Here is a 17,394-nt window from a genome sequence, read left to right on the forward strand (position 1 = left end):
GGGCTACAGGACTCCCTCCCACCGGTAACCTTAATAGCAGGGCTGTGTGAAATGGGTCACAGAAAGCTTTGTGCAGAAGACGCAGACTCCCAGAACCATCTAGCCTGAACCTTCGAGATCACCAATTCCCAGCACTAAGCCACCTCATTCAATGCACCATCACGTACTGCATTGCATTTACAATGACATCTATAACCTGCCTACCCCGCATGCCGCCCGGCCTCGCGAGCATAGGGGGAGCAGCGGGACGTTCTGCCCACCCGGGAGCGGCCGTCCCTGATCCCCCAGTTCCCTCGGCCTCCCCAGCCTCGTCCTCCCGCTCCCGGTCCCGCTCCCCCCCTGCCCCGCAGCCGCGTGCTACCGGCGCCCCCTGGTGCCCCCAGCGGGGCGAACAGAGGCTCCCTGGCGGTTGCGGGTGGGCGGTGGATCCCCGCACCCGCTCATGCCTCAGCTTTTGAACCTGATAAATCCCAAACATGGACGTGGAGCCATGGTCCGGATCGAAGTTTTTTTTTTTTTTTGTTTTGTTTTGTTTTGCTATCCTGGTGCAGGAGGAGCAGAGCGATGGCGGCATCCCTGGGAGAGGGGAGCAGCTCTCCTCCTGCTGCAAGCCCTGCCCGGGCTTGAGGGGGGGATTTCACATCCAGGGGGTTCCTGTAAGGTTGGAGCTGTGCTGGAAACTTTGCACAGATGAGTGCTGTTAGTTTGGTTTGGAACTGAATTGTTTGCACGAATCCAAGAGCCTGAAAGGGAAACAGACCGGGGCTCTGCTGGACAAAGCAATTAAACCACAGGGAAGGAAGTTAAGCAATTTGCAAAGTTCATAACTTCCCCAAAAAGTGCTTTGTGTTCTTCCAATGTAAGATATGCCTGTCACTGGGAAAGGAGGGAGCATGATGGGGTTTACAATCCTGTTAATCCAGCAGCACGCTGATGCAGCTGTTCTTGCTGAATTTGGTGAGAGGTTCCCGGTGCCGAGGGCAACAGAGCGCCTCTGCTGTTCCCTGAGCTGTGTACTGCCAGCCCACAGAACCAGCGTTTCCAGCCCTGTTGTCACAGGGGCTGAGCCCACCTGAAGAGTTCTGCTGGGCTGATAACCAGCTTTGCACCACTACTGTCTTCATCCCTGCAGGGAAACCAAACAGCCCTGCACCCCAAAAGAGAGGTTTTGCCCTATGCCAGATGCAGACCCATGAGGACATGCACAGCTCAGCAAGCTCAGTGTCCTTTTATTGGCAGCAGCTCCTGTGCATGTTGTGTGCCGCAGCACTGGTGCAGCACAGCCAGCAGTGTGCAGGGACCTGATCTGGGTCACCCCTTGTCTCTGCCCTGCCCCAGCCTGTGGATGCTTCCTCAGAAATTCTCTTCCTGGCTGTGCACCATGGGAGGCTGTGCTGACCCCACGGTGCCTGGGCTGGATGCAGGGGCTGAGAAGAGTTTACTTCTGTTTTCCAAAAATTCTCCTTGCTTTGGCCATCAGTCATACAGAGCAGCTAGGCATGGAGTGCTGGGCACAAACAACCTTCAGAAAGGCCTCTGTGGCTCTGCCAGCTCCACAGGTGTTGGAAGCACAGTGAGGTGGGCTTGTAGCTGGGGGCAGATATGAAGTGGTGATGCCAGTGACGGCCAGGAGCATCATGCTGCAAGCAGCCGGAGGACATTCAGACCCACATAGTGAGAGAGAAAGAAATGCAGGAGGCCCAGGGTTGCTGCTGCAACGAGCACCCAGAGAACGGCGGTGCTGAAGTAGATGGGGGTGAGCCTGGTGAGGGAGAGACCGAACATCACTGTGCTGCTGTGGGAATGCCCTGCTCCCACCAAGGGCTGAGAGGCAGCCCTGGCTCCAGCCCCACCCCATGGCCCTTGCCCATGCTGTGCCCAGCACTGGTTCACACAGCGGCCCCAGAACAGCTTGTGGAACTGAGCAAATTGCGACCCAACAGTCAGCACTGGCTGGAGGTGTTACCTGTCTGAGGATGATGCTCTGTATCCCGTAAAGTAGCAATAGCGGGAGTAAAGATAGAGCAGGCCCAGGGCTGCAGCCAGACCTGTGATTGAGAGATATTGAGAGCTCCAGAGGATTTATAGAGCTCCTAAATGGAGAGCAGGAGGGGAGGAATAGAGGCAGTGCCCACTGTCTCTGAACTCCTATCAGACAGTATTGCTGCCTAATTCATTCCTCAGAGGGTGAGCAGGACCTGAGGACAGAGGCAGCACTGCAGACCTGGCACCCAAGCAGCTGTGGGGCTGCTCTCACCTTGGTGGAAAAAGAGTCCAGCCTGCCACAGGAGTGCCACGAAAATGGGAAAATACTCTGAGGAGTTCACCCTAGAGGGAAAGAGAAAAGTTATAAACAAGGGAAAGGAGGAAGATCATGCAGGACTCTGACAGCAGAGGTGCTGAACTTGGGCAGTCCCTCTCTAAGCCCCACTCAAAGCTCTCTGAGCTCACGGAATCCCAGTACCGACCCTTCTATCCATTAACTGGACCCCAGGGGAGGTGGGCATCTCCAAAGTGCTGCAAGGCATCAGAGAAACTGAACAGCAAAGGAAGGGACGAGCAGTGCCACCAGACAGGAGGGCTGCAAAGCACGTCACGAGAGAAGTTTCTTACTGTGCTCGAAAGATCCGCTCAAATTCAGGTGGGCCTGAGATGTTGGGAGGAGAAACGCCAAACGTGCGCCTTGCATGGATCACCTGGAGGAAGAAGTAGGCTGCAGCGAAGGAGAGAAAAGTGGCATGGGTCAGTCATTGGGACTGGCCTGGTGGCCAGGAAGCTGCCAGGAGAGAAGGGGGAATGTCCTGCAGCTTCCTTCTGACCTCGCAGCCCCACATTCCAGGGAGAGCCGGGCACATTCAGACAAGGCAAAGGAATGTACCTGAGCAGTGGTGAAGCAAGCAGTATGCAGTCACATACAACCAGTGGTTATCTGGTTTCTTTCTTCCATACTCAACAAATCATCTACCATTTATACCAAATATTTCGGAGTTCAGCTGCACTTTGTTGCTGTTGTTGTTGTTGTTGTTTTTGAGATCTTTGTTTTTTTCCCCTTCTAAATTCTGATAGCCAAGCAGAGAGGGAACTGATGCCACAGATAAGCCACCCAGATGCTGAGGTCTATAGTCATGCAGTGTGGAGCCCTGGTTAAGGTTGAGATTTCCATGCAACCCACCTCATCCTGTACATTTTATGCTATGATCTACATCAACTGCAAATCTACTGCAAACCTGTGTTTCAAATAAGGAAATTCTATGTGTTTACAGAGAAGATCGACCAAGAGGTATCAAGACAAAAGAGGTGTGTTAGTTCTGGGGAGAACTTTAAGGAGGCTGGCTTGCCAGGCACTTTTTTGTTTTAGTGTTCAAAAACCACAGAAGATATCACTCACTGTATGCAGTAAATTGGCAGCATGGCAGCAGAAACAGAGCATGGAAGTGAAAGGAAATAATGGAGGTATGGCAGACCAACACAGGCAGTACCTGAGCATGGTTATATGATGGTCCCTACCTTGCTCCAGGACCCCAAGAACCGTCACGGCAGCCAGCAGATGAATCTGCTCCAACATAGCGACACTATAAAACCTGATTTCCCAAGCAGGATCTCCTCTGGCCAGGTCCAGTCCTTGCTGATGCGTTGGGTGGCGGTGCAGGCAGCACAGGCTTGCCCTAAGTGAACAGAAAAGTTCAGTATGCAGCACTACAAACTAGGACTGCAGCTTGCCCGCTACCTTGTGCAGAGTGGCAGATAAAGGTCTGGTGGAGAATTCCACTCCCACCCTCCCTTTTCCAGGAATACAATATGAGGAAGTGGGAAAGCCAGCAGAAACCTCAGAGGAGAGATAAGGGAGGAGAATGAGGGGATGGAGCTAGCCTAGCTAGCTCTTCCCTGGAGTAATGGGTCTAGCAAAAGCCAATGCACATCCCTCCTTTGGTGCAGCACAAGAAACTGCAGCCCTGCTTAGCTGCTCTGCACCGCTCATAGCACAACTCACCACCTTCGGGGGCATGCAGACCCTGTGCTCAAGTGTATGCATTGGCACAGAGCACAATTGCTGCACAGGTATGGCACCAAATAAAGCCCCACGTGAAAACCTACTGCAGACATAGGACAGGGTGTGAACAAGTGCAAAAGATACGGATCTGCTTTGCATAGACCTGGGGTGAGTCCTGTACAACAGTCAGACAGTGAGGGAGAGCTTTGAATCTCTTCCCTGTGCTGGCAAGGCTGAGAGCTGAGCACTTTTGCCTCTCTCTCTGTCCTCAGCCAAAACAACCCCTGTGATACACATCAGTGAGAGATTTGTGGGAGCGAAATCCAGCACAATCCATCAGGATGTAGCAACAACACACTGAGGGCATCACATGCGTGTGACCACAGCAGCACTCGCCGGTCCCTGCCCCGTGCTGGCACTGCTGCCCCTGGACCCCGACTTCGTGTCCTTCCTTTCCATCACTCGAAGAATTTGCCTTTGGCCCAGGGAGAGGTGAATGAGGTTTATGACAAAGCGCTCATTAATCTTCACTATCACAGAAAACAAAATCAGATGCAGCAGGAATTGCACTGTGTATCTGACATCCTTGATGGACTTTTCAAGGAACAATGGGCAGGCTCTGGCTGTGAACCTCACCAGTGAATAAAGGCACTCAGAGTAGTGACACTGATGTCCCAGCTTGTTTCTCAAAACATCAAACACCATTTTTCAAGCTTCAGCTGTAAGGCTGTTTTATATCAGAGCTGATCCACTTCCACTTCACCAACTGTTTAGGAGTATGAGGGAGGTGGTGGTTTGTTTTCTCAGCTCAGCTGTCAAAGAAATGAAGGACTTTTCCTGTGTCAGCTCAGAAAAGGCAGAGGTCTCAATGCACGGTGCAGTTTCCTTTTCCCTCATCTCCTGGCTGATTACAGCCTGCTAGCAAAAGAGAATACAAAGCACAACAACTGAACAAGATCTGTGCTCACACCTCAGCAGTGCAGCATGAGCTCAGTGCACATAGGAAGACTAGGCCAGCAGGTGTTTCAAAGGACCCTAAAAAGTGCTCCCATTCCCCAGATCATCACTAGTTGCAAAACACTTCTGATATCATCTGGTGTAGTCTAAATATAACAAGGTTAGTAAAAATATGAATGAATAAACAAGTGCAGGCATCTCTCCCTTCCTCCCTCCCATGTAACCACCATTTCTTCAGCTGCCTTTACCTCCTGCTGGCTACCACATTTTTCTATTTGCTGTTTGTGACCACGACAACTCTCCATATTTTCCGTCTTCACTCAGCAATAGGAGTGGGCGCTGGCACTCCCTGAAGGCATAAATGCCATCTGAGGGGACTGGCCCTGGTGCCCAGCATCCCACAGATCACAGCAGCCACATGTGTGGGTCCAGGCTGGGGCCAGCAGGTGGGTTCCCCTTGCCTCCACCACCATTCCACTAAGTGCTCACACCCAACCCAGCAGCTCTCTGGTCCCATGGCAGCTCAGCCCACACTCTTGCTTGGGCATGAGGCTCACGAGGCTGCGAGCAAAGGGCTTGGTGCCTGAAGGTGGCCGAGTGATCCACCACATCCCCAGGAATGAGAGGCAGGAGATGGGCTGGGATGTCTCTGCTGTCACCAGCCACACGCAATGACACTGGAAGAAGCGTATTGCAAAACCTCACCTTCCGAGGCTGGCACGGCAGAATTTCCTCCTAATTGATGACAATGCTGCAGTTGCAGGTCCAGGCTGGGTACAGATTTAAAGGGTTGGGAGCTAAAGGAACGCTGCCTGCTCCTCACTGCCGTGCCACTTGAATGTGGCACAATGCAGAATCACTGCACCTCCCACTGACTCATCGCAGGACGAATTGCTCTGTGCCCACGCTGCCAGGGCTTCTGCCATCACCTCCTGCAGCCGTTAATCCCTCCTACCTCCTGATTACCACTTCAGAGCAGTGCTGCAGGATGGTTCGTGATGCTTATCTGGATTAAAAGCAATTTTGGAGGAAAAAACAAGCAGCATAGCAAGCCCAGGGCAGCTTTCGGCAGCAGGGTGCTTTGCCATACCTGTTCCTCACTGGCAGCAGTGGGGCGAGGAGAAGCCAGCAGAGCCCAGTGATGTCAACACAGCAAGATTGCCCTGGAAATGCATTCCATAAAACGGCGACGGACCAAGAGCTCTGTTAGCAGAAAAGGAAACAATTTGCATCTGATCAACTCACCCTTCAGCTGTGAAGCACAACGGTTCCCTGACCGTCCAAAAATCACAGAAACACAGAAGTATTTTCTAATATAGTTGGCACTTGTGCTTCCTTTTGCTTCTACTTCTGCAGCTGCTGAGCGCTTCCAAACCCAAGATGGTTGAACTGCATGTGGGAACAGTCAGTGCCTTTTCAGCAGCCATGTGGAGAGCAGTTTTAGTTCAAAAGGATTAAAAGCCACATGTTAAAAAAAAAAAAAAGTTCTCAGTTCAAAAGTATTCAAAGCCCCACAGGAAAACAAACAAACAAAAACTCTACCCATAAAGAACAAAAGAGGTTTTTGATTCAAAATATGAGCCTCCAGGCCTTGGTGTGACCAGCTGGGCAACACTTAGACTGGGAGGGGTGCAAATAACCAGCAGCTTCTATCTGCAATCAGCATCTCTTGAGATGTCCTCAGAATTCTTGGGTTTTGAAGCTGCAAAAGGAAGTGCAGGATGAAAATATGTGGCATGAGGACAGAAATTCATCATTTTGTCCCTTGATAACACAGCACTGGCCGAGCTCAGCCAATCCCAACGATGGCTGCAATTTCTGCTCTGCAGATGTTACCAAGGCTCCCTGGAGGCTCAGATATCACTTTGATTTGTGCCCAACCCAGGCATTTTGCAACAACTTTTGAGGGCAAAATCAGTTTGCTATGGGATGCTTTAACCATGTCCCAGCAGTCCTAAAGACAGTGATCTTCACGTCAGGAGGGACAAAGCGCTTTGTCAGCAACAGGAGGAAGCTTCACTGTAAAGCCTTTGGGAAACTATGGAATGAGTATGTGATACTCATGTTGTCAGGGATCATTTGGAAAATATTTTTTTTAATAATTCTATTTTCCTAAAGACATTTGGTGACCATTATCTACATGAATATTACATCTGGCTGGAGGGCAAATCCATATATAAGCGGTGCTAAAGTGCTGCCCTTACTCAGCATCAAAAGGTACTGAGATGCACAAATGGCCAAAATCTGTTAAGAATGTGTAAACAGGAAAGTTCAACCCCTCTCTTGTCCAGCCCTGCCTCATAGTATTGTCACATGGAGCAGTTCTTTTGCCAGTTTTCCTATTCCTTTTTCAGCAGAATGTCAGAAAAAGCATTGGAGCAAAAAAGAACAACAGCAGAAGGGTGGCTGCGCTTCTGGCAGAGCGAACAAGAGCCAATCCTGGGAGCAATATTGCAGACAGCAGGGATGGGAAGGATTTTCTCCAGTGGTAGGACACACACTTATTATTACCCTATAGTGATGTGGAAAAAAAGTGGCAGGGCTCCCTTCAGGCCACATGGAATAGCTTCAAAGGCTGTAAGCAGGGTGGCTTGTTTGTTCTGAATTACAGGGCGAGGGAGCACAGTGCTCGCTGCCTGGTACGTGTGGGTCAGGGGGGTCAGTGAAGGGACTGAGGGGATGGACGGGGCCTGAGGGCAGCGGAGGTGGCTGTGGGAGACCTGGGACACGGAATGTGGCACGAGCAGGATGGGCAGCTGCTTCCTGCAGGAAAGGCACTGAAGGTAACAGCGCGGCACCTCCTGCGCCTGCTAGCAGGGGTCTGGGGAGCAGTCAGACATCACAAGGGTGAGGTGTGAGGGAATTAGTTTCTGGTTAGCAGCTGTGACTCCTTTGTTCAGATGTCTTTGCTCAATCAAGCCTGGCTGAAGCCAAGCTGACCTGAGTGCAGCGAGCAGCAGCGCACACCACGTGCCCAGGGCAGGCACTCAGTGCCAGCACCAGGCTGTCCACATCCCACCATAATATTGGCAGTGCCTTATGAGTCTTTCTGTCCCACTCTGGCCTTGCAAAGCAGGGCTGCAAGGACCAGCTCCAGCACTGCTCTTCCTTCCAGCGCTTGCTGCTCCCACACACCACATCATGCCCTCCAGCTCAGGGTGCTGCCTCACAGCGGCTGCATTTCAGGACAGAGGGGTGAAAGCCTGGGCTGTGAGTTAGGAAACTGTGCTCTTCCCAGAGGCATTTGAGAAGCAAATAATGAGCCTTTGGGCACCAAGAGATTTTGCAAAAGGTGAGGAGCTTCCCCTCAATGACCAGTCACACTCTTGGACAGGAACTGCTTTAAAAACAGCACGGTTTGTTTTTAGGGTGTTTGTAACAGAATAGAACAGCCAGAAACAGTGCAAAATACCAAACCTTCCTGCACACCCTCACCTCCAGCCATATGCAGGCTGGGTGGCAGTGGCGGTGTACTGCAGAGCTCTGCAGCTCTGCTTTCTGCCATAGGCTGCTGCCCACGCTGGGTTTGGTGGGCAGATCTGATTGCAAGAAAGAACCACCAGTGTCACTTCCCCTCTGCTAATGAACATCACTGTGCCACTCTAGGAAAAAATGTTTAATTTAAACTTGCTCTCTTTGCTATACAAATCCATCCCAAGACATCATAATTTCAACATATTGTTTAGGAAACAAACAGATGTCACACCTGTGATTTGTGCACACAGTGTCAACAAGCAGGATGGGCAGTATCAGCACACGGAATGCCACTGCACCACACCTAAGGAATCCCACTTCTCAGCAGCCACCTGCCTGCTGCACACAGCTCAGAACTGGGATGCTGCCCAGGAGCTTCGTGCTTTGTCCTGGTGATGGCCAGGACATGAAAAAAATTCCCAATGACAAAATTACACCCTGTGCATCCTCGCTATGTCTGCAAGATGGTATTCATCTCCCCTGTGATGGAAGCAGCTTTCATCTGGGTCCAGCTTGGCAAGGCAGGACCAGACACAGCACAAAGCAGCTCAGCTCTCTGTACTGGGAAGCTCTGGTGCTGCTCACCACAGCCTCCCATCACAATCCAGTCCTTTTCTTCAGTGCCAGCAGACATCCCAGACGTTGCTATGTCCCACGCAGTTTCAGAGATTACTTGTAACAGCTTGTTTGCTTTGTTCACTCTCTTGGTCTTCTCATCCCAAATACACCTCTTACATTTTTGGCTGTTGCTATAGTTCTGCAAATACCAAAGACTAACTTGCCTTGCTTTCTGAATAGGCAATAGATCTCCAGTATCTATGTGACAATTGAGCTCTTGGCAGCAGGAAGAACAGCACTAGAAAATAAAAAGAAAAGTAGATTATAGAAAAAAAGGGATTTAAGGGAGATCAATCCCACCTTCCTACAATTGCTCAAGAAGAGCAGTGGAGTTTCTCACACTCCATTTTAAAGACCTTTCACTAACCTACGTACCACTGAAAAAGAATTAACATCAATCCATACGCCTGCTCATCATTTGCTGATACAATCCCATAAGGATGTTGCCTGGGCAGAGGCAGCCAAACAGGACCTCAGTGCTCTTGGCATCCCCAAACTTGTAATTGTTTGCTGGGATGGCTGCCAGGCTTCCCAGAGCAGGGCTGCACTGAGAGCGACTGGAGGGCTTCTGGATGGTCACAGCCCCTCCGAGAGGGAATTCTGAGGGATGAATAACACTATGGGTGTCAACCAGACATCCTTACAGAGTTATCTTTAATTCAAGTGCCGTTTGGAAGTCTTGTTAGGAAACTGCTGGTCTGTAATAGTTAACTTCTGTCGAAGAAGAAGGGGCTGCTCAGGAACACACAGTGCTGTCTGTCGTGCAGGACTTACCAGGGTCTGTGCATAGGCTATGACTAAAACAAACAGAAAAATCTCCTCTCATTTCTAACAGGTTCAGTGCTTACAAAGGTTAACGCTGTCAGCTGGTATCTGCAGAATGGTCCTTTTTCTCCAGTGAAAATGAATTCAAACTCCTCCCAAAGTGCTCTCATGATCACCATTTCATCTACCAGTGATTCTTAACCCTAAATACAGAGATTCTTAACCACATGTATGCAGGTATACTAGATTTTTATTACATATTGCTTTTCACTGTACGTACATAGATTATTCAGATATGTGTACATTATAGATATATTTAAAACTCTGTGAAGATCTGTAAAGCAGGCACTGGTTCAGCAATAAAATAAGTAAGCCATTAGGAAGAAGCTCCATTTATCACAGGGATTTTGCTGAGCTTGCATCACATCTGCATCTTCATTCTTAAAGGAGGATCTGTTGGATTTTCTATGTGAGTGCCCCAAGACAACAAAAGCAGCTCTGCATGGCAGTGACTGATTCAAACTCTGTTCACAGATACTTGCCAAGCAAGAGAGCTGAGTAAAGCATATATTCAGAATAAATGCAAGGAATAAGCTGAAAATGCAAAAACAAAATAGTTGACATGCATGGATTGTTACAGTGCAGTTTCTAAGAAGGCAGCAAGGCAGGCAGGTCAGCGCCAGCCCACTCCTCCCAGCATGGAGCCCTCACCTGACTCCTTGTTGAGAAACCAAACCTCTGTACTTTTGAATCCGTCTGAGAACAGCACCGTTCCCTGAGCCATAGACGATATTTTTAATATAGCCTTATTGTAGGCTGTATTAAATCAGACATCACCTTTCATTCCTCCTCTTTCTTTAGTTTCCATCGAGCTGAGTAGCAGCACGCCCTCACAACTGGATCTTTTCCTTTCAGTTATAAGGCTCAGCCCATGATTAATTCAGCTCTCGGGTGATAAGATCTAACTCCAAGCTACCTGACCTGAGAAAGAGAGCAAAGGTAGTCACGTTTCACTCTTTCACTCGTGTAACCTTACCCATTCCCCTCCCTCCCGTGCCAAGCAGAACCTCCCGATCCCAGCCCACCATTTCCCTATCACCAACACACCCAACGAGGCCTTTCCTTCCCTGAGCTCTGTTTGCTCTGAGAACAGCCAGCTCTCTGAGTTCTCTGCCTCCACACCTCACGGGTTTTTTCTGCATGAGAAAGCTTCTGTGTCCTCCAAACCCACAGAGAATACCGCACTGTTTGTTTCAGTGCGCTCTGCTGCAGTGCTGCTCTTAAGCCTGTGACTCACCCTATTGCCAGGGATGCTGTTGGAACAGCCGTGCCGCATGTAGGATTGGTAACAATTTCCCCCTGCTGAAGGCAGGGCAGTGCCACCTGCAAGAGCAGGGCACGCTCATCTCGCCTCCCTCAAACCAGAAGAACCTGGGCCGTCTCCATGCTCTCACATCCATCTTTGCTCACCTGCTCTGCTTTACAAAACCCTTTTTCATTTTGGAAACGTCAATTCCTTGCACTGCCCATTCATCTCAGCAGCAGTGGTAGCAAGATCCAACCTCTGCAGTAAACCTGGGGAAGGGCTCTGCCGTTTCCTTGCCCAGAGTGGAGCCTTTCTGTAAGGAAAAATCCGGGAATTCCAGCGACGCTCCTCGTCAGTGCGAGGCGTCCGTGCTGCCGGAGGGCCGGGAGCCGCTCGGCTGATGGAGCGCTGGCTGCATTCCTGCCGCCAGGCGGCGCTGCGGAGCTGCGGAGGTCGGCAGCCCCGCGCCTGGTTCCGCCCTCGGGACGTCGAGGCGGGCGGCAGCGCCACAGAGCCGCGCTGTCATTTTCGTCCGTAAAAAAAAATGGTGTCTCAGCTGTTTTCTGAGTAATAACGGCATGGGAGAGGGAGCTGACACCATCGACAGGAGGCTGGGGCAGGTCCCAGTGCTCGAGCTGCACCAGCGCGGCCAGGGGTCTTCAGAGTGCCGTCCCATCTGCACCAGGAACTGCAGCTCGGAGAATGCGATGGAGCCCGCTGTTATTTTGGGGAGGTGCAAAGTCACTGTGCCTCGTTGCTGTGCTGTCACCATCCCTCCGGGCACGTGCTCTGCCTCGGATCGCAGGAGGACCAGCTGCTCCTTATTGCTCAGCAGGAAGTCCCTCCTGCACACTGCTGACTTACAGCTCCTGATGTTGGTTTCAAGGGTTCCAAGCTCACCTGTCCACCAGGCTGTGCACCAGAACATGTGGCTCCACAGCAGGCACAGCTGAACGAAATGCATGTCCCACCTCAGCCGCTGTGATTCACAGAGCAGCACTTCGGCACAAACCAACCTTCATCAGCAATTAAATCAAGCATTAGAGATTCCATTTCACAAGTTGTTCCAAGTGTACCTCCATGTGTGTGTTCCAGTAAAGGACAATCGCACCAATTCCACTGAAATCAAACCACCTGGGCTTTGCAGGAGGTGCCTGCTCCATCCAAGGAGGAAGAAGCGTGCGGTAATGCAGAGAGAAATGGGCTCAGCATGAAACCACACGTGGGATTTAAGTGAAAACAACAAGGAAGTTGACTGTATAAACACGAAGCTCAGATGCCAGTGAGAGCCACACCTGCGTTTCTGTCTGCTTTAAAAGGGTGGTGATATTTTTTTTGGTCAGACATGGACAGAGGCCCGCAGAAATGACAGAGATGTTCTCCTCCTGCAGCTCCAGCTGTGCTGTGAGCAGGAGAGCCAGTGGCCCTGTGGAGGTCACTGAGTTAAGTGCTGCTAATTCCCTGTTTGTTGACCTCAGCGAGACAGGATTAGGGAAGGCCAGCAGTGCGAGGTGGCCTTGTGCTGCCTGCATGGCATGCCAGGAATGTGGCTGTTGGAGCACTGGTTCTGCTTGGGTCTGAAGGGGCTGCATGGGGCTGCATGGGGCAGGGCTGGCCCTCAGTGCCCACTTCTTTGTGCAGAGCTGGAGGCTGAGGGCTGTCCTGGCCATGAGGCCTGGCTGAGTGGAAGAAGAATGGCTTCCTACCCCCTCACTTCCCCAGCTAATAAACACCATTTAACTGTTTTCTTATTTTCTGTGATGGCATTTTGGTTTCCTTTAACTGGGTTCAATCACTGTCAAACTGAAAGTGTTTGAGGTTGAGAATGGTAAATATTTTTGTTCTCCAATAAGCAAACAGCTTTGTTGGCAAAACAACCACTCCTAAATAAAACAAACAAACATCAGCCCTGAGCTGACAGCCCACCCTACAGCCAAACCCCTGGAGCTCCAACTCTGCTGCCCGTGCCCAGCCAAGCTCACAGAAAAAGGCTTCCAGTATGACACCCTCAGGGACAGCACAGACCTGGGGGCATCTGAAGGCAACCTTGGAGCAAATTACATCTGCTCTCTGAAAGAAGGGGTGGGAAAGGGCACACCCAGGACCAAACTGTGCTCAGCAGAGCAGTGCAGCGCCTACAGGAGCTACCAAACCTGTGCACAACCCAGGGGAACCATCAGTTCCATCAGAACCACGGTTGCTACCTATGTACAGACCAAACTTGCACCTGTTGTCTTGTCTTGCATAATTCTGACCCGTGGGTCCCAGGAGTTTTCTATAAAGTTCCCGTTGCACAGGCACTTCCTAGCTCCTGCACTTACTACCAGAGGAATTGTTTATCTTCTTCCACTTCATTCTGTGCCTCCCCATCTCCTCCCACCCATCTGCTAGAGCTCTGCTTCTGGCTCTCTGATGCATCTTCCTTTCACTACTTCCCCTCGCCTTGTTACAATTAATTCATAACATTTCTTACATTCACATCTATTACCTTTGAAAATGGCAGCCCTTTATTTTTAGCTTCAGACACCTGGGCCCCTCTGTTTTGACAAAGTCAATGTATCTTTCCCTGCCCCCTTCTCAGGAGCGGTCTCCAGAGGTGTGATTGTAAAGAAATGGTTTCCATCAAAGCATACCAGGGCACATGGACATTGCCCCATAGAGATGTGAGCTTGTCTTCCCCCCTGCAGTGCAAAGTTTGAAAGAGCAAAAGTCAGTGTTCTCCTGCTGCTCATCTGCCTGTACTGCCTGTTATCTGCAGTCCCACTGCTGTCCTGCAGCCCCAACCTGCCTGATTTTCCACTCACTTCTTACCAGCATTCCAGGGGAGAAAGAGATCTGAGCAGAGCTCCAGCTAATTCTTGAAATGCAAGGAGGGAATTAAGGAAGCAGAAATTCTTCAGAGATCAAGGTTAGAGGGAATTAAGATCAGAAAGTAAAAGCTGAAAGTGCAGCAGGTTTCTCTGTCTGGCAGCAGGACAGAAAATTTGCCCAAAGCTGTGGTCTGCCCATAAACAGAGAATTCTCCTCTTTCCTCTGAGTTCTATCTGTTCTGGATGAGAGACTTCAGTCTTTTCCAGCTTCACCATACTGCCCACTTTCTGCCTTTCAGAATTTACCTCTAAAATCAGAGAACAATACAGCGTGCTCTGCAAGCACTCATTGGTGGAAACTGGCAGATCTGCTTCGATGCCTGAACAAACATGAATGAAAACCATTGAAAACCAAAGAAAATCTCAACAATGCAATGTGGTATCTGCCATCCCTCTTTCTTCCACTGCCCTGCCCTGGCACATCATAGCCTGGCCTAAAAATACCACCTGCTTGGCTGCCAGAGCACTTAAACCTCTGTGCATGGTCCTTCTGTTCCCTTCAGTCCTCTTTTTTTCTTTTATCCCCTTTCTTTCTGGACCATCTATTTGTCTTATGTGGATTTTGTATTATTTTAACCAAAGTCAAACATCTCAAAAATCACAGAGCCGGAGATGGTTTTAGCAGCTTGTATTTCTTTTTAACTGACTCTTTTTTCCCCAGATGACAAAGCAGCACAGGCAGCAACGGGCTTCAGGGCTGCCTGCCTGTGCCATGATTCAGCAGTTGTAAAAGGAAGGAATGCCTGCTTTTTTGGGAGAGGGTGGAGGAGAGCAGGAAGGCATGTGTGACTGGCATGTGTGTGTGCATCGACTTCCCAGAGCTTGTGTGATTGGAGCACAGCGTTCTGCAATCCTGCAAGTTATGCTGGAGGTAATAACCTGTTTCAAAAGAGGGACTTGGAAAGCATTTGGAACAAAGCTGCATTTTGCCCAGAGTGGAGATGGAGCATGCTAAATTAAACGTCTTTGTTACCCTTTGGAGTATTTGTTTCTAATTTAAGACACTTGGTATCTCACCTGCTGCCTGTCATTTGAGGCTGTTTCCCTGCCTATCTCTGCATCCTGCATTTGGGCTGGGCACAGCTCAGCTGACAGCGAGGCATAGGAGCCAGCTTGTTGCCTTTGGGGAAAACTGCGACCACTGGATCCCAAACTTCAGCACAAGCAGGGATTTGCTGTTTTATTTCATTTATGCTGAGCCTTATTTCCGAGCACCGGGCCCTGCCTGCATTGTCCTAACGCAGTGGAATTTTCTCTGCGGGGAGACTTATGCTGCTGACTCGCTGCATGGACTCAAAACAGATTTGTTTGCAAAGAAAACCCCTCTGCCCCTGCTGAGGGGCAGCTCTGCTCATCACAGCACCCTGGGCCCCAAGCACTGCTCACGCTCAGCTCTTCCTTCCACCACCACCACAGGGACCGTTACTTCTGCATCCCCCACCCTCTTCGACTGGTTTGGCCGTACAGACGCCGAGTCCTTCACCTTTACACGACTACTTTGCTCATTTCAGAAACGTGGCATTGCTTAAAACTCCCAGCATTACGTAAGGCCTTGAAGCCCAGTTCCACCCTCAGCCCCTCGGCGCGCTGCATTCCCTGTCTTCCCTAAAACCCCAACTCGTAACTAAGAGATACCAGATGCACTTATTTTTTCTTAATAGGCTGAAAACGCTTTCCAACGGGTTAAAGAAACACAAGGGGCAATGAAGGTGAATGTGCTGTTTAATATAACAGCGTCCAGGCCCTCAGCAGGCTTCAACCGAGCCCCCAGCTGAACAAGCAGCTCCCGACGACCCACAGCGCAAAGCGAAGCGACCCCCGCCACAGGGCCGGGCCGGAGCCCCCAGCCGTGCCCCCACCAACGAGAAATCCGCTGCGTCCCCGCCCACGTTTCAACGGCCTCCCCTCGGCCAGCCAATCGCCGCGCACTTCCTGCAACCTCACCAACCAATAGAAGCGCTCCACGAAGGGCTGCGCCGTTGGGGCGTGTTTTGAGGCGGGAGAGGCTTAGAGCGGCGGCGACATCAGCCAATCGGAACGCCGTACAGGCAAAGGAGCGAACGGGCGGGAGCGCCGTTTGCCAATGGGAGATCATAAGAGAGGTGGGCCGGGGGGCGGGGCTGGCGCGCAGTAGATAGGCGGGCGGCGGCGGCGGTGGTGCTGGGCGACTGGACACGTGACGGAGGTGAGGGCCGGGGGCGGCGGGTGGGGGGCTGCGGCGCTGCCGGGGCTCGTGGTAAGCGCCCCTTCCTGCCCATACACTGCGCCGAGCGGCACCGTCTGGCTTCGGGGCGGCGCGGGGTTCGGCGGGGCGGCGGCGGCAGCGGCAGGGTGCCGGGCCTCGAGCGCGGGCCCGGCGGGCAGCGGGGCGGTCCTGGAGCCGCTGAGGGAGGGGTGATCGCGGCCGGGGGCTGCGGGGCCGCCCGGCTGCGTTCCGTGAGCCTAGCGGCTTCTGGTAGGTTCTGCGGCCTCTGGGCGGGCGGCGCGGCGCGGCCCGTGAGGGGCCGGGCGGAACCCAGACTGCTGGGGGCGGCGGGACGGGGCGTGGTGTGATGCTGCTGTAACGGGAGGAAAGCCGGTGTGACGGAGCGAGGAGGGTCCGGAACGGGGCAGAACGGAGCCCGACGGGGGGAGTGCGGCCTAGGGGCTCGGAGCCGCTGTGCGGGGATCCCGACGTGCGGGGCCGGGCCGCTTTCAGCACTGGGCGGGGGGCTGTACGCTCGCAGGGCTGGATCGGGGTCTGAGCAGTGTGCTTTTGAATGGAAAATCGAAGTGAAGCACGCGCAGCCCTGCGTTCCTCTCTGCTCTGCTCTTCACGAGGGAACTTTCACGTGCCGTCCTGCGCTTCAGAACTTTCTAGGCGGTGGAAGGAGAAATGCTGCGGCTGATCTCGTTTGGAAGGGAAGCTGCCATGCGGTGGTGGCTGCAGTTACGGTACAGCTCCGGGCTTCAGCCGTTCTGGTGTTAATTAATTAATGCTGTGCTGTTAATTAACGCTGCGGTGTTTCCGCAGAGCATCATGTAAAACGTACCGAGTTTGTTTGGGGTCTGTCAGGTGCCTGAGGTCTGGGCTCCAGGAACGTGATGTTTGTTGAAATTCAGTGTTACTTAATGCTTGTCAAGTAAGTGGAAATAACCCACGTGTGTTACAAGGAGATGATAGAGCTGTAGTTGTGTGTGAGATAACAGTGTTAAGAATATGGACTGAATGGGAGTGAAAATATGTTGCTCCAGAAGCACTTCAGGTGCATGAGAGTGGCTGTGAAAACATCCCTGCTGTTGGTGTGATTGCATTATGTGGGTTTATTCAGAATACTTAGCCTTTTTTTAACTAAACTTGGTGTTTAAGTCTTAATATTCCCACTTCACTTTATATATATATATATATATATATATATATATATATATATATA

The 17,394-nt window shown here is 51.3% G+C and overlaps 2 protein-coding genes and 1 long non-coding RNA gene across 5 annotated transcripts in view; 1 reads left to right on the forward strand and 2 right to left on the reverse strand.

Annotated features, from left to right (window-relative positions):
• Window positions 1-1,209: 1,209 nt before the first annotated feature.
• On the reverse strand, window positions 1,210-6,516 carry LOC122185619 (leukotriene C4 synthase-like). Of its 2 annotated transcripts, none has more exons than XM_042881585.1 (6): window positions 6,194-6,516; window positions 3,508-3,665; window positions 2,614-2,713; window positions 2,258-2,328; window positions 1,967-2,048; window positions 1,210-1,762 (listed from the first exon to the last, which is right to left on the reverse strand). In XM_042881585.1, exons 2-6 carry the CDS (start codon window positions 3,563-3,565, stop codon window positions 1,636-1,638), a joined length of 438 nt encoding a protein of 145 aa, XP_042737519.1. In that variant the 5' UTR covers window positions 3,566-3,665; window positions 6,194-6,516; the 3' UTR covers window positions 1,210-1,635. The 2 variants fall into 2 exon arrangements, with proteins under 2 accessions (XP_042737519.1, XP_042737521.1); XM_042881587.1 differs by lacking the exon at window positions 6,194-6,516 and adding an exon at window positions 6,039-6,058.
• Window positions 6,517-8,583: 2,067 nt separating this feature from the next.
• On the reverse strand, window positions 8,584-11,495 carry LOC122185674. Its single transcript, XR_006180944.1, has 3 exons — window positions 11,276-11,495; window positions 10,517-10,786; window positions 8,584-9,278 (listed from the first exon to the last, which is right to left on the reverse strand). It is a non-coding gene; the product is annotated as an uncharacterized LOC122185674 (long non-coding RNA).
• Window positions 11,496-16,108: 4,613 nt separating this feature from the next.
• CANX (calnexin) overlaps window positions 16,109-17,394 on the forward strand; it is a 16,985-nt gene continuing 15,699 nt past the window's right edge. The window contains exon 1 of one of the 2 annotated variants that reach the window (XM_042881612.1): window positions 16,109-16,166. The gene's annotated coding sequence lies outside the window, so the exon portion shown is untranslated. Of the gene's footprint in view, window positions 16,167-16,193; window positions 16,218-17,394 lie in introns of those variants that run through there. The other variant, XM_042881614.1, reaches the window with a different exon arrangement.

Source organism: Lagopus leucura, unplaced genomic scaffold (assembly GCF_019238085.1).
Source record: "Lagopus leucura isolate 7727_CA_CO unplaced genomic scaffold, USGS_WTPT01 Super-Scaffold_100030, whole genome shotgun sequence".
In the NCBI taxonomy this organism is placed as follows: domain Eukaryota; kingdom Metazoa; phylum Chordata; class Aves; order Galliformes; family Phasianidae; genus Lagopus; species Lagopus leucura.

Excerpts from the sequence above, each read along its gene's own strand:
- LOC122185619 (XM_042881585.1), bottom strand. The coding sequence starts at position 3,565 with ATGTTGGAGCAGATTCATCTGCTGGCTGCCGTGACGGTTCTTGGGGTC. Across the intron at positions 2,329-2,613 it reads GAGCGGATCTTTCGAGCACA|GGTGAACTCCTCAGAGTATT; the intron begins GTAAGAAACTTC and ends CTTTCCCTCTAG. Across the intron at positions 2,049-2,257 it reads TGGACTCTTTTTCCACCAAG|GTCTGGCTGCAGCCCTGGGC; the intron begins GTGAGAGCAGCC and ends TCTCAATCACAG.